Here is a 14,059-nt window from a genome sequence, read left to right as displayed (position 1 = left end):
GATGTTTTTCCTCTATTGGATACTTTCCCCTTCTCACCTCAAAATGTTTTGCCAAGCGGCCTGGCTGGAGATAGAGACTGTGTTCATAGACACCTAGTTTCCTCTGAAGGGCCTCCTGGTAATGAAGTTCAAACTGAACTTTAGTTCCTTCAGGTACATGTAAATCGGCTTTGAAGTTTTCCATGTCTAGGGAATTAGTTCTGTGCAGCAAAAAAAGGGATATTGTCATTTATCATATACACATATACATCTACTCTGCAGACATAAAAAATATCTGCACACCCAAATGTAATAAGTTTCCACCACCATTTATTTAAAGGGGTATCCAGGAATAGAAAAACAGAGATAATTTTTTTTTTAAAACAGCTCCACATCTGTCCCCAGGTTGTGTGGGGTATTACAACTTGGCTCTATTTACTTCAATGCAACTAAACTGCAGAACCACACCCAACCTGAATACAGATGTGAAGCATTTTTTCAAACAAATTAGCTCTGTTTTTCTATTTCTGGGTAACCCCTTTAATCATATAATTTAATTGATGCAAAACACAAAAAGACTTAAAACCCTTAAAGGGGTTCTCCGGTGGTAATTTTTTTTTATACTTATAATTAAAAATCTTAATCCTTACAGTACTTATCAGCTGCTGTATGCTACAAAGGAAGATCTTTTCTTTTTGAATTTCTTTTCTGTCTGACCACAGTGCTCTTTACTGACACCTCTGTCCATGTCAGGATAGGTTTGCTGTGGGGATTTGTTTCTACTTTGGACAGTTCCTGACATGGACAGAGGTGTCAGCAGAGAGCACTGTGGTCAGACAGAAAAAAGAAAAGAACTTTCTCTGTAGCAAACAGCAGCTGATTCTGTTGATTAAAAAAAATAGTTTGCCACCTGTGTAACCCTTTAACCCTTTGCTGCAAAACGCCATTTATAAACGGCGCAGCGGCATGGCAGGGTTATGAAGCGAGCTCATACCCGCACCGTCCCAGCTGCTATCAGCAGCCAGGACCCATGGCTAATGTCGGACATCGCCGTTCAGAGTACATGGCCGTGTCTAAAGCAAAAGTGAAAACTTCCCGGCAGCTCAGTCGGGCTGATCGGTACTATTGCGGTGAAAACGCGATTTCCCGATCAGCTAGGATGCATCAGGACATCGCATCATTATCTGCCTCCTGTGCCTCAGATTGGCGATTGATTGCTCTAAGCCTGAAATCCAGGCTTGACCAATCGACCGCCGATAACACTGATCAATGCAATGCAATGGCATTGATCAGTGTATTGAATAAATGTACTGCATGTTATAGTCCCCTATGGGGACTATAACATTGCAAAAAATAGGTGAAAAAAAAGTTAATAAAGATGATTTAACCCCTTCCATAATAAAAGTCTGAATCACACCCTTTTTCCCTTTTAAAAAACAAAAACTGTGTAAATAAAAATAAGAATAAACATATGTGGTATCGCCGCGTGCGTAAATGTCCAAAATATAGAAATATATATTGTTAATTAAACAGCACGGTCAATGGCGTACGCGCAAGAAAAAATTCCAAAATATAGTATTTTTGGTCACTTTTTATACCATAAAATATTAATAAAAAGCAATCAAAAAGTCCAATCAAAACAAAAATGGTACCGATAAAAACTTCATATCACAGCGCAAAAAATTAGGTCTCACACCACCCCATATGCAGAAAAATAAAAAAGTTATAGGGGTCAGAAGATGACAATTTTAAACATATTAATTCTCGTGCATGTAGTTATGATTTTTTCCAGAAGAATGAAAAAATTACACCTATATAAGTAGGTTATCATTTTAATTGTATGGACCTACAGAATAAAGATAAGGTGTAATTTTACCGAAAAATGGACTGCGTAGAAACGGAAGCCCCCAAAAGTTACAAAATTGAATTTTTTCTTCAATTTTGTCGCACAATTATTATTATTTTTTTTTGGTTTCGCTCTAGATTTTTATCATTACAAACTAGAATTGGTGGCACAAAAATAATCTCGCATATGGATTTTTAGGTACAAAATTTAAAGGGTTAGGATTTTGAAAAGGTAAGGAGGAAAAAATGAAAGTGCAAAAATGGAAAAACACTATGTCCTTAAGGGGTTAAACATGTATAATAGTATCGCTGCTCATTGCCAGCTTCCTCAGGGTTAGTCAATACTGTGTTTATTTGTGAAAAACAGCACAAATAATTTAATTTGCAGTTTTCAAAATTAAAATTTCTCTATTTGCTACAATTTCTAACAATTTTATAAAACTAATTCTAAAAAAGAAAGCAAATGGGGGTTATTTTTTTGTGATATTAGAGTTTAGAATAGTTTTTCCCATACCACAGAATGTATATCATCCTGAATCTTTCATTTTTGAAAATATTTTATTTGTGACCCTTGTGCTGCGTGCTGTAGGCTTCAGGACTAAAGGAACACCAAGGGAATTTGTATTTTTTCTATTTGCAGATATCCTTTTAGGTTTTTAAAAGCCTTGAGGTACCAAAACAAATAATAATTATAAAAACCACATGCCTAAAGGCTTTCATCCAGGACTAAAGTGTACATTTTGACCTCATGTTTGTTTCATAAAAGTTTTTTTAGAATGGGCTTCGAAAAAGAACAATCACATTTTTCCAATAATATTCATTACACAAGGACTATAGGACAAAAATTGACAAAACATGTTATATAATTATCCTGAGTATGTCAATACGCCTTTAAAGGGTACCTCTCATGATCTTGTTAAATTTTATAATCCTCCCAGTTCACTGCCCCCATCATGATAAACCTCTCCCTGCCTTTATTTTTTATTATTTGTTAGTTTTTTTCCCTTGATATTGCTCTATATTTTCTGCTCAGTCTCAGTTAGATTCACAGACTTGGAAGGGGCATTACCCAGCAGGCATGACATCATCTGAATCGATACAGGGGAGAACTTCCTCTCTCACTCTGCTACACACAGCCCAGAGCAGTTCAGAGTGTGAGATTAGCTATGATTGGCTAAGGATGCACATACACACTTCAGCACTCCTGACTGCACTTCCTGCTTATGGACTTCTGCCAGGTGGTGGGAATGTGCTCTGAACAAGTAGGGAGACACCTATTGGCAGCTTTTTTAAACACAAATAAAATGTAGAAAACTTCATTTTTTTAGTCATAGTAAATTGGAAAGATTTTGTATTTACCATAAGGAGTGCAATAGCAAAAATTTGTTTCAATGAGAGTGCCCATTTAAGGGTACATCACTGATGTATGTATTGAATACAACACATTGCTGCTACCTCGCATTTTATCTACCTAAAAGCTGTCAGCTATGGTTATTAAAGAGAACCTGTCATCCTGCCATGTACCCTGGTGCATCACACCCCAGCTCCAGGACCTCCTCTCTTCTAGGAGATGTTCTCCTCTACTGTTCTCCTCTCTTCTAGGAGATGTTCTCCTCTACTGTTCTCCTCTCTTCTATGAGATGTTCTCCTCTACTGTTCTCCTCTCTTCTATGAGATGTTCTCCTCTACTGTTCTCCTCTCTTCTATGAGATGTTCTCCTCTACTGTTCTCCTCTCTTCTATGAGATGTTCTCCTCTACTGTTCTCCTCTCTTCTATGAGATGTTCTCCTCTACTGTTCTCCTCTCTTCTATGAGATGTTCTCCTCTACTGTTCTCCTCTCTTCTATGAGATGTTCTCCTCTACTGTTCTCCTCTCTTCTATGAGATGCTTTGGGGTCACACATACTTTGCTACATATTTTATTCAGCTGATTTTGTTACTCATTGACTTCAATAGGTAGAAAAATATGCAGCAGCGAATAGGCAGTTAAATATGGCACATGTGACCCTAATCTTAAACTGCAAAAAATAAAATAAAATGATGAATGGCGCATGTGTCAGTTGCGGGGTGGTGGATATGGCGGCTCCAGTCATGCTCACAGTCCCCTCCCACCCTTGCCACCACTCAGACTCAATTAACAGCACACATCAACAAGGATGACATAGCCCATATGTTGTAAAGTAAGAAACTCATTGTATAATAATGTGCTTCATACCTTAGCAGTCCAGCTGATTTGCCTCTTGCTCTCGCTTTGGCGTACATGCCTCTTGCCTCTGATTTTTCTCTTATTGATCCACTAAATGTGATGCCATTGACATTCCTACAAGAAATAATAAAACACGATCAAGTATTATACACAATAATTCTTATTAGTAAATCTGTGCAAAGCTTTACAAATAATGCTGTCTTTTTTTCTGGATGATTTTCATCATGAAAAGCTGAAATGAAACTTACATAGTAAAGTTATTGATGAAAGCTCCTTTAGGTATCTGGATATCAAATGAGAGACTCTGTGAGTGTTTAGCATTGTTCTCCACTTTGCTCTGTATCATTGTGTTGGCAAAATGTGAAGTGATGGTGGATTCCACTTTGTAGCTGTACAGAGTGACTGTATCTTGGGAGATCTCCTGGTAGGAAGGATAGTGGACACATAGTAAACACTTTTGGACATCTGTTACATAACTGTTTATAATCCATATCTTTGTAATAGGCTGTAACTTATAATAACCCTACTGCCACTGTACTATTAAATGAACAGCTGCCCCCCCCCCCCCCCCTCTATCTCCTTACCCCTTCTGATGTAGACCTCAAGCCCTTGCGGACAGGGCCCTCTTTTCATTTGTACATTGGTCATTTACTTAAATCATGTTCATTTTCCCATGTTTCGTATTTAACCCTACTTTTTATATGAAGAGTAACAAAGAATTGGAGCTTAAAAATAAATATTAATAATATAAAATAAATGAAAAATATAAAATACAATGTTTATATGAAAGCGCTTACACAAGACATATTCTAAAATGCCCTACTTTGCCCTTTTGGTTTGTCTTCCTATACAAGGTCTGTCATTGACCCTGCAGTTAAAGAGACAGTCAACATTTGGTTATCTAGCTTTGACCTTGTAGGTTCAGCAGAAACACATACCTTTGCGCTAGTTGCTGCAGATCTCTATAAAACAAGAACATAGAAAATATTTGTCTTTATATAGTTAACATATGTCCACATAGAAAATGAAGAACATACAAATTTTCATTTTCAGAGATGATCTAGTATTTTATTATACCGATCTAGCCTAGTGTCTTTAGGATAGAAATACAAGGTTCATGCAATTCACATTATTTTACAGTTAATTTAAAATTGAACATTAAAAATCAATGCTGAAATAATATTTCCTATTTTATACATAGTTACTAGTTACCACAATTTAAAGGGGTACTCCACTGGAATTTTTTTTGTTTTTTTTTTAAATCAACTGGTGCCAGAAAGTTAAACAGATTTGTAAATTACTTCTATTAAAAAATATTTACCCTTCCAGTACTAGCAGCTGTATGCTACAGAGGAAATCCTTTTCTTTTTGAATTTTTTTTTGTCTTGTCCACAGTGCTCTCTGCTGACACCTCTGTCTATGTCAGGAACTGTTCAGAGCAGGAGAAAATCCCCATAGCAAACCTATGCTGCTCTGGACAGTTCCTGACACGGACAGAGGTGTCAGCAGAGAGCACTGTGGAAAAGACAAAAAAGAAATTCAAAAAGAATAGAATTTCCTCTGTAGCATACAGCTGCTAATAAGTACTGGAAGGGTAAAGATTTTTTTAATAGAAGTAATTTACAAATCTGTTTAACTTTCTGGCACCAGTTGATTTAGAAAAAATAGTTTCCCACCGGAGTACCCCTTTAATAAAACTTTTTACATGTTGCTCAACATCTTAAAAGTTTAGATTGGTTAGGGTCTCAGTGCTGAGACTCCTCTCTAATCTTTACATACAGTTGGGTACAGAGCATGTCTGTGCGTTTTAGTCCCTGGCTAACCACTCAGTCTGACAGATTGTAGGAGACAGGCTCATAGACTTATAATGGAGCTTATCTCCTTCAACCAGTCAAACTCATTGACAAGCTGGGGAGTGAAGTGCACAGATGCGTGCTTCACCCATCTCACTGATTTTAACTTTTCTCATTCTTGTGGACAGGTCAATAGTTTATTTAAACAACTGTAACGCTTTAACCTATAGTTTTAATATAATAACCAAAAAAAGGGGCGCAAAATACTGACCTATGGTCCAACCTTGTCTCTGGCATACAGAGAAAAACAAATAATACCCAAGAAAATTGCACAGAGACACAAAGTAGTGAAAAAGTATATATAATCTTTATTAGTGGTGACTGGTTTAAAAACAGAATTAAAAGGAACAACAGTGGACAGACTACTGAGGCGTCTGGATGAGGGGAAGAGACAAAACTGGGCTACAGAACATCAATAAAAAATGGGATATAATAAAGTGACCCCCATCCGGGTGTATATACATGTAAAGGGTATAGGCTGTACAAAAATATACTAGCAATTACATACCAACATATGTAAACATATACACTCAGAATGGCTATATAGATGTAAATCCAGTATTGCACAATGCCCAGAGAAAAAAGTTTTTATGACCGCACCATGGAGTAAGACAATGAGTAAAGTATACAATTATGAGAGTGATAAGCGGGTAAAAGGATAAAGAGTCCCAGGACCCGGGAAAAGACATACACAAATGTTCAACAATCACCGGAATCCTGGAAAATCTGACTCAAGTATAAATCACCCATCTCACATCACAAGAGCATACAGCGGACATCTTACCCTAAGCCAGAACGCCACCCCTACAACGTTGTTTCGCAACAAGCTTCCTCAGGGAGTATATGGTATGAGAGGGAGGTAGATATTTATATACATGTGTAGCCAATAAGAATACAAAATACAAACAAAACAATCAGAGCACCTGAGAGGGGAATCAATGTGGACCGGCGTCCGAACGCCATTGCAGTCATCACTGCGCATGTTCGGCGTGATGATGATGCAGTGCGTCCACTGCGTCACCACGCCGAAAACTCATAGCCGAACTCCGTACTAACGGAAAGGTATGGGATGTGCGGCGAAATCTCGCGCATGCGTATCACGCTGAGACAGCACGTGACGGCCATCTTGGGTGTGGGAAATGGAGCTGGCAGTATTATGGCGAACATCTTTGGGAAAAACATACAGCAGATAGTTTTAATATGCTTCAAAAATGATTTGTACATCATAACTGACAGCTGATTACATGCTAATCTACTTTAATTCTTGTAAAAATTGACTTATGCAGCAGTGGTGTACCCAGGAATCATTGGGCCCAATAACAATCACTTAGAGCTCTACAAAATGTACCATACTTATGACTTTAAGGTTCTGATTATATGAACATACAGGGAAAACTTTCAATGCACTATCCGTCTTTAGTAAAACAAGCATTGTATTAAGTAACAGAGATCAGATGAGGAAATTAGCCAATATTTATTAACTTGGCCTGACTTTTGGCAATGACGATGTTTATTGTTATTTGATTTAGAAATATTGTGCAATATCACTGAACATAATGTAACAGGTTGTTCAAAACTTAATTTGCTATTTGCCACTTCTGTACAATGTACTGATACAAGACCTTATATTACCTATCTATATTTATTATATTATCTATCTGTCTGCCTGTCTGTCTATCTATCTATCTATCTATCTATCGTAAGCAAACAGCTGGTAAAATGGTGGATGAGAAGTATATATCAATGAGGCTTCTTGGAGTTTGGGTCTGGGTTTTGGGAGTTTTCAAAGTGACTGAAGATTAACACTCCCTATTGTCCCCTCTCAGAAGTCTATCTATCTATCTATCTATCTATCTATCTATCTATCTATCTATCTATCTATCCATCTATCTATCTATCTCTTCTCCTCAACATTATAAACCAAAAGAACAATAGTTGATATTTAAAGGGGTTATCCAGGAAAAACAGAGCCAGCTTCTTTCAAAAAACGCTCCCCATCTGTCTCCAGGTTGGGTGTGGTTCTACAGCTCAGCTCCTTTGAAGTGAATGGAGCCAAGTTGTAATAGCATAACCAACCTGGAGACAGTCAGGGAGCGATTTTTGAAAGAAATTAACTCTGTTTTTTTTTCAATTCCTGGATTTTCCCTTTAAAGGGGTATTCCAGGGAAAAACTTTTTTTTCTATATCAACTGACTCCAGAAAGTTAAACAGATTTGTAAATTACTTCTATTATAAAATCTTAATCCTTTCAGTACTTATGAGCTTCTGAAGTTAAAGGGGTACTCCGGTGAAAACCTTTTTTCTTTTAAATGAACTAGTGGCAGAAAGTTAAACATATTTGTAAATTACTTCTATTAAATAATCTTAATCCTTCCAGTACTTATTAGCTGCTGAATGCTGCAAAGGAAATTCCTTTCTTTTTGGAACACTGATGACATCACAAGCACAGTGCTCTCTGTTGACATCTCTGTCCATTTTAGCAACCGTGCATAGCAGATGTATGCTAAGGGCAACATGGTGGCTCAGTGGTTAGCACTGCTGCTTTACAGTGCTGGGGACTTGGGTTCAAATCCCACTAAAGACAACAATAAAGACAGCATTATTATTATAATAATGTCAGCAGAGAGAACTGTGCTCGTGATGTCATCAGAGAGCATTCCAAAAAGAAAATAATTTCCTCTGTAGTATTCAGCAGCTAATAAGTACAGGAAGGATTAAAATTTTTTAATAGAAGTAATTTACAAATATGTTTAACTTTCTGCCACCAGTTGATTTAAAAGAAAAAAGGTTTTCACCGGAGTACCCCTTTAAGGTTGTTCTTTTCTGTCTAAGTGCTCACTGATGACAAGTGTCTCGGGAACTGCCCAATTTAGAAGCAAATTCCCAAAGCAAACCTCTTCTAAACTGGGCGGTTCCCGAGACACGTGTCATCAGAGATGCACTTAGACAGAAAAGAACAACCTTAATTTCAGAAGCTCATAAGTACTGATAGGATTAAGATTTTTTAATAGAAGTAATTTACAAATATGTTTAACTTTCTGGAGCCAGTTGATATATAAAAAAAAGTTTTTTCCTGGATAACCCCTTTAACACTCACATGTATAGTGAAATAGACTCTTTTGTATAATCATAGTGCTTTGTATACAATTTGCATTTGTATATTTTCATTCCATTTCTATATTTCCACATTTTTGGTCCTAGATACATTTTGGATAAATTGCAATAAGGGGACTATTGACATAACACTGTTGCTAGGCATCAGAGGAGTGTGCCTATATGTAGCCATGGACATAGTGATTTTTTAAAAATGGCTGTTTCAAATCTTTACATCAATTGTACTAAAATAATTGGGAATGAATCCATACCTTAAATCGTTCTGCATGATTGCTTTCAAACTCTGGAATAAGCTCACCAAGGTCCTAAGAAGTCAAATAAAACCAAAAAGTGTAAGTATATGTATAAAGCCTGTAAGAAACATTTGATTAAAGGGGTTGTGCAGCGAAAACTAACTTATCCCCTATTCACAGGATAGGGGATAAGTGGCTGATCGCAAGGGGTCCGACCGCTGGGACCCCCCGCAATCTCCTGCACGGCGCTGCAGATCTCACCATGCAGGGGGATGGGGGTCTGTACGTGCCCTCCATGCATCTCTATGGAGAAGCCAGAGATACATGAGTGCTGTACTCGGGTATTTCTGGCTCTTTCATAGAGATGAATGGAGGGCATGTGCAGACCCCTGCTCCTTTCATAGGGAGATCCATATTACCATGCAGGAGATTACAATGGGTCCAAGCCCAGCGGTCAGACCCCCGCAATCAGCAATGTATCCCCTATCCTGTGAATAGGGGATAAGTTAGTTTTCGCTGCACAACCCCTTTAATTTGCATAATGTATTTACACCATCACATGATATTACATTGTACAATTAGCATGATACATCATCTCACCTCTACTCTGTCTACTTATGGTATTGAATTATATACATTGAGATGGCTTAAATGGCCCTAGGCTTTTTAGATCAGTTGTTGTACCTGCAATACTAAAACAATTGACTAAAAAACATCCATACCATACCGTACCCTTTAGATGAATTATTTGCCACAGTTTTACATGCAGAGCACATTAAGATACTTAAAAAGAGAATCTGCAAAAAAAATCAAAGGGGTATTCCCATTTCAAGAAGTTATCCTCTATTTACCATCTGAAAAAGTTGTCCCCAAGATTAAATGGAGGTCACCACACATTCATGGCCATGGCCAAGGGGCTTCTGAACTACTGCTTGTCGTGAATGTATGATGCTCTCCATTCATTCAAGGTACATTTCACCTATATTCTCATGGAATGAACATGCTTTGTGTGCCCTTCATCCCAGGACAAAGTTTATTCCCACTCTCAGGATTTTTGGGGTCACCAGCGGTCAGCTATTACCTATCCTGTGGAAAGGGGATAATTCTTGAAAAGGGAATTCCCTTATAAAATACTAAAATCTGTATAGTCTGAAGGAAAGAAGAAGAGTTCAGAGGGAAAGCGTTTTTAATAAGAAACTAAACACAAGAACAAGGGGGCACAATTTGAGGTTAGTTGAAGAGAACATCAGAAGCAATGTGAGAAAATATTATTTCACGGAAAGAATAGTAGATGCTTGGAACAACCTTCCAGAAGATTTGGTTGGCAAATCCACAGTAAGAGCCCTTTAAGATGGGTCAACATGCTCCTGATAACTTGCTGCACAACAGAGCTGATCACTGACCCTTTTACACGTGCCGATCATTGGGAACCAGCGTTACTAGACACATGCATTGTCCCTTGTAACGGGCCTTAAAGGGGTACTCCGGTGAAAACCTTTTTTCTTTTAAATTAACTGGTGGCAGAAAGTTAAACATATTTGCAAATTACTTCTATTAAAAAATCTTAATCCTTCCAGTACTTATGAGCTGCTGAATACTACAGAGGAAACTCCTTTCTTTTTGGAACACTAATGACATCACGAGCACAGTGCTCTCTGCTGACATCTCTGTCCATTTTAGCAACCATGCATAGCAGATGTATGCTAAGGGCAGCATGGTGGCTCAGTGGTTAGCACTGCTGCCTTGCAGTGCTGGGGACTTGGGTTCAAATCCCACTAAAGACAACAATAAAGAAAGCGTTATTATTATTATAATAAAGTCAGCAGAGAGAAGTGTGCTGGTGATGTCATCAGAGAGCATTCCAAAAAGAAAAGAATTTCCTCTGTAGTATTCAGCAGCTTATAAGTACAGGAAGGATTAAGATTTTTTAATAGAAGTAATTTACAAATCTGTTTAACTTTCTGCCACCAGTTGATTTAAAAGAAAAAAGGTTTTCACCGGAGTACCTGTTTTAAGTAAATGTAAACATGCCTGAAAAAAACATATATCTATCCTAAGATAAAAATATAAAGGAAATTTTACGAGGGGGGACTAGATGGAACAGGTTATCTTTTTCTTGCTGTCAATCTTCTATATTATTTATGTTTTCTCTCAGAAGTACTATTGTACACTAGTGGCCTCAGGCGTAGCATAGTGTCACTAAAATACTTGATATTGGTGTTAAAACCATATTCTTGGCTGATAGTACTAAAAGAACAGACTTATAACTCATGTTATATTTGAAAGTAACTTAAGTTACATATTAAAGCAATCATTCCTTTTTAATAAAGACTTTATAACATGTAGTTGTATGGTAAAAAATTTTTTATAACAAAATCCTTGTTTTAGACGGATGTGCAGGACATTGTTAATAGGGTTGTCCACAAATGTTACAGTTATCCTTTCCCATATTGTTGAGAAAAAAATTCCTCTCAATATGTATGAAAATAGGAGCAGTGACTCCATAAGTCCTATATTGGAGACTGCCATTTTCCAAAGAAGAGAGAAAACTATGGAAAGGCTGGAAAGATTTTTTAAGAAATTTCAGAGAAGAGGGAGATTTATTGTATTATATTTACAGGTCATTTCTTTAATGGGTTTGCTTGTTAAGGCAACATAAAATGAATAATTAGTTTATTTTTATTAATTTGATATATTTACCATATTTTTCGCCTTATAAGATGCTCCGGCATATAAGACGCACCCAATTTTAAAGGAGGAAAATCTAGAAAAAAAAGATTCTGAACCAAATACAATGTAAAGTATAGGACAGTGATCTTCAACCTGCGGACCTCCAGATGTTGCAAAACTACAACTCCCAGCATGCCCGGACAGCCGTTGGCTGTCCGGGCATGCTGGGAGTTGTAGTTTTGCAACATCTTGAGGTCCACATGTTGAAGACCACTGGTATAGGAGGACCCGTCACCGCTGCCCTGGATGTCGCCCTCCATCGCTGTTGCTGCGTCCCTGGGGTGTCCCCGTCGCTCCGGAACGTCTCTGCTACCCGGGATCCTCACTCTCCGTCGCTGCCATCACGTCACTACGCACGCCGCTCCTATTGGATGACGGAACGGCGTGCGCGACGACGTGATGACGACGAAGGAGAGCGCCGGCCATGCAGGGGATCCCGGCACCGAGCAGTCAATCGCCGATCGGACACCGAGGATGCAAGTAAGGTCCCTCCCGGTGTCCTGTAAGCTGTTCGGGAAGCCGCGATTTCACAGCACTTTCGCTTCAGACGCGGCGGTCAGTTTTGATCGCCACGTCTGAAGTGTTAAAACAGGGCATCACCGCGATCGGTGATGTCCTGTATTAGCCGCGGGTCCCGGCCGTTTATGGCCGCAGGGACCGCCGCGATATGACAGGGTTTTAATGTGTATTTACCGTATAAGACGCACCAAAAGAGCGTCTTATATGGCGAAAAATACGGTAATATTTAAAATTCTATTTTAAGCTATTTACAGAACTTTCAATTTTTTTAATTAATTTATAAAACACAAAAGCACAAAAAGAATATGGTAAGGTCCCCTCAGTTCACAGGTGAAATCTTCTGGTAAAAGGCTGAACCATTATGTTCTTTTGAGCGAATAAAGACTCTTGATCTTATTCATATGTGGGCTGCTACATTTCTTCAGACCCACTGTTAGCTAGAGTTGCATTCCACAAAATTGCAGCGTTGTATGTTATGCTGGGTCTGTGAAAAGCTGGATGAATCTCCCATGCAATGAGCCATTAGTGGTTTCCATTCAGCATTTGTTATACATGTGAGGAAATAACTCAGAAACAGTAAAATTATAATATATGAATTAAGAAATTAATAAAATGATTAAAGGCCCTCAAATATTTCAATGAATCACACAAGAAAGATGTTTAGGCAGAAATGCTTCTAAAGCAGATATATGCAGAAAACATGGTAGATAGAATATATCTATCTACCATAAGATACTCACAGCAGAATCAGGAAATTCCTCTATGAACAGATCAAATCCTCTAATCTCAGCAGTGAAGAGTAACACCAGGAGGTACAATATGCGCCCCATGATTTCTGCTTTGCCGCCAGAGAAGACCTCTGGCCCACAGTTGGTCTTTAAATGAGGTGGATTCCACTTCACCATGGAGTTTATAACTACTCTTTTCTAAAAACCTAAAATAATAAACTTTGTTCTGACCTAATGCAAATATTTGCTATGTAGGACAAGTCACAGGACAGGGACTGAGAGGTTGTGCAAACATACAGTTTTCTTGTTATCATCTGGTGATAACCATGGAGCTCCAGCGAGGATGAATGTCGTCTTTCTATCTTTTCCCTTTTACTTTGAAGTTGATTTTCATTCTTAACCTTCAAAATATTAAGGACTAGACCTGGAATACACCTGAAGAAATAATTCAAAATACTGATAATAATAATAATGTCTTTGGGCAGATTTCCACATAGGTTTATTTTTCTGGTGTTTTTTTTTTTGAAAACTTCCACTGCAGTTCTTGTGCCAAAATCCGAAGTAGATCCAACAGGAAGGAGAAGTACAACTCCTTTCCCATTCCAATTTAATACACTTCTGGCTTTGGCTCAAAAACTGCTGTTGCAGTTTTTAAAAAAAAACAACAAAAAAAAACACCCCCCCAAAAAATAAAAAAAAAACCCTGTGTGGAAGCCTAACCTTATTCTGCTGCTCATATACCATAGTAAATTGAAGTTGATGAAAATTAAATAAACAATTTTAACCAAGATCATTTGTCAGGTAAAATTTTACAATGAATGGTCATCTGAAATGAAATTGGCGATGTTTGAA

General features: G+C 37.9%; 1 protein-coding gene across 1 annotated transcript in view; it reads right to left on the bottom strand.

Moving 5' to 3' along the window:
- The window catches only part of ITIH2 (inter-alpha-trypsin inhibitor heavy chain 2), a 39,209-nt gene extending 25,825 nt beyond the window's left edge, over window positions 1–13,384 (bottom strand). Inside the window, exons 1-6 of the mRNA XM_056569851.1 lie at window positions 13,220–13,384; window positions 9,249–9,302; window positions 4,969–4,992; window positions 4,279–4,451; window positions 4,040–4,144; window positions 38–200 (exon numbers count right to left, since the gene is read on the bottom strand). Of these exons, the coding sequence (XP_056425826.1) occupies window positions 38–200; window positions 4,040–4,144; window positions 4,279–4,451; window positions 4,969–4,992; window positions 9,249–9,302; window positions 13,220–13,384 (684 nt within the window). The remainder of the gene's footprint in view (window positions 1–37; window positions 201–4,039; window positions 4,145–4,278; window positions 4,452–4,968; window positions 4,993–9,248; window positions 9,303–13,219) is intronic.
- Between the last annotated feature and the right edge of the window lie 675 nt (window positions 13,385–14,059).

Source organism: Hyla sarda, chromosome 4 (genome assembly GCF_029499605.1).
Source record: "Hyla sarda isolate aHylSar1 chromosome 4, aHylSar1.hap1, whole genome shotgun sequence".
In the NCBI taxonomy this organism is placed as follows: Eukaryota; Metazoa; Chordata; class Amphibia; order Anura; family Hylidae; genus Hyla; species Hyla sarda.
Note: the sequence above shows the minus strand (reverse complement) of the source record. Positions and strands in the feature narration are given on the sequence as shown.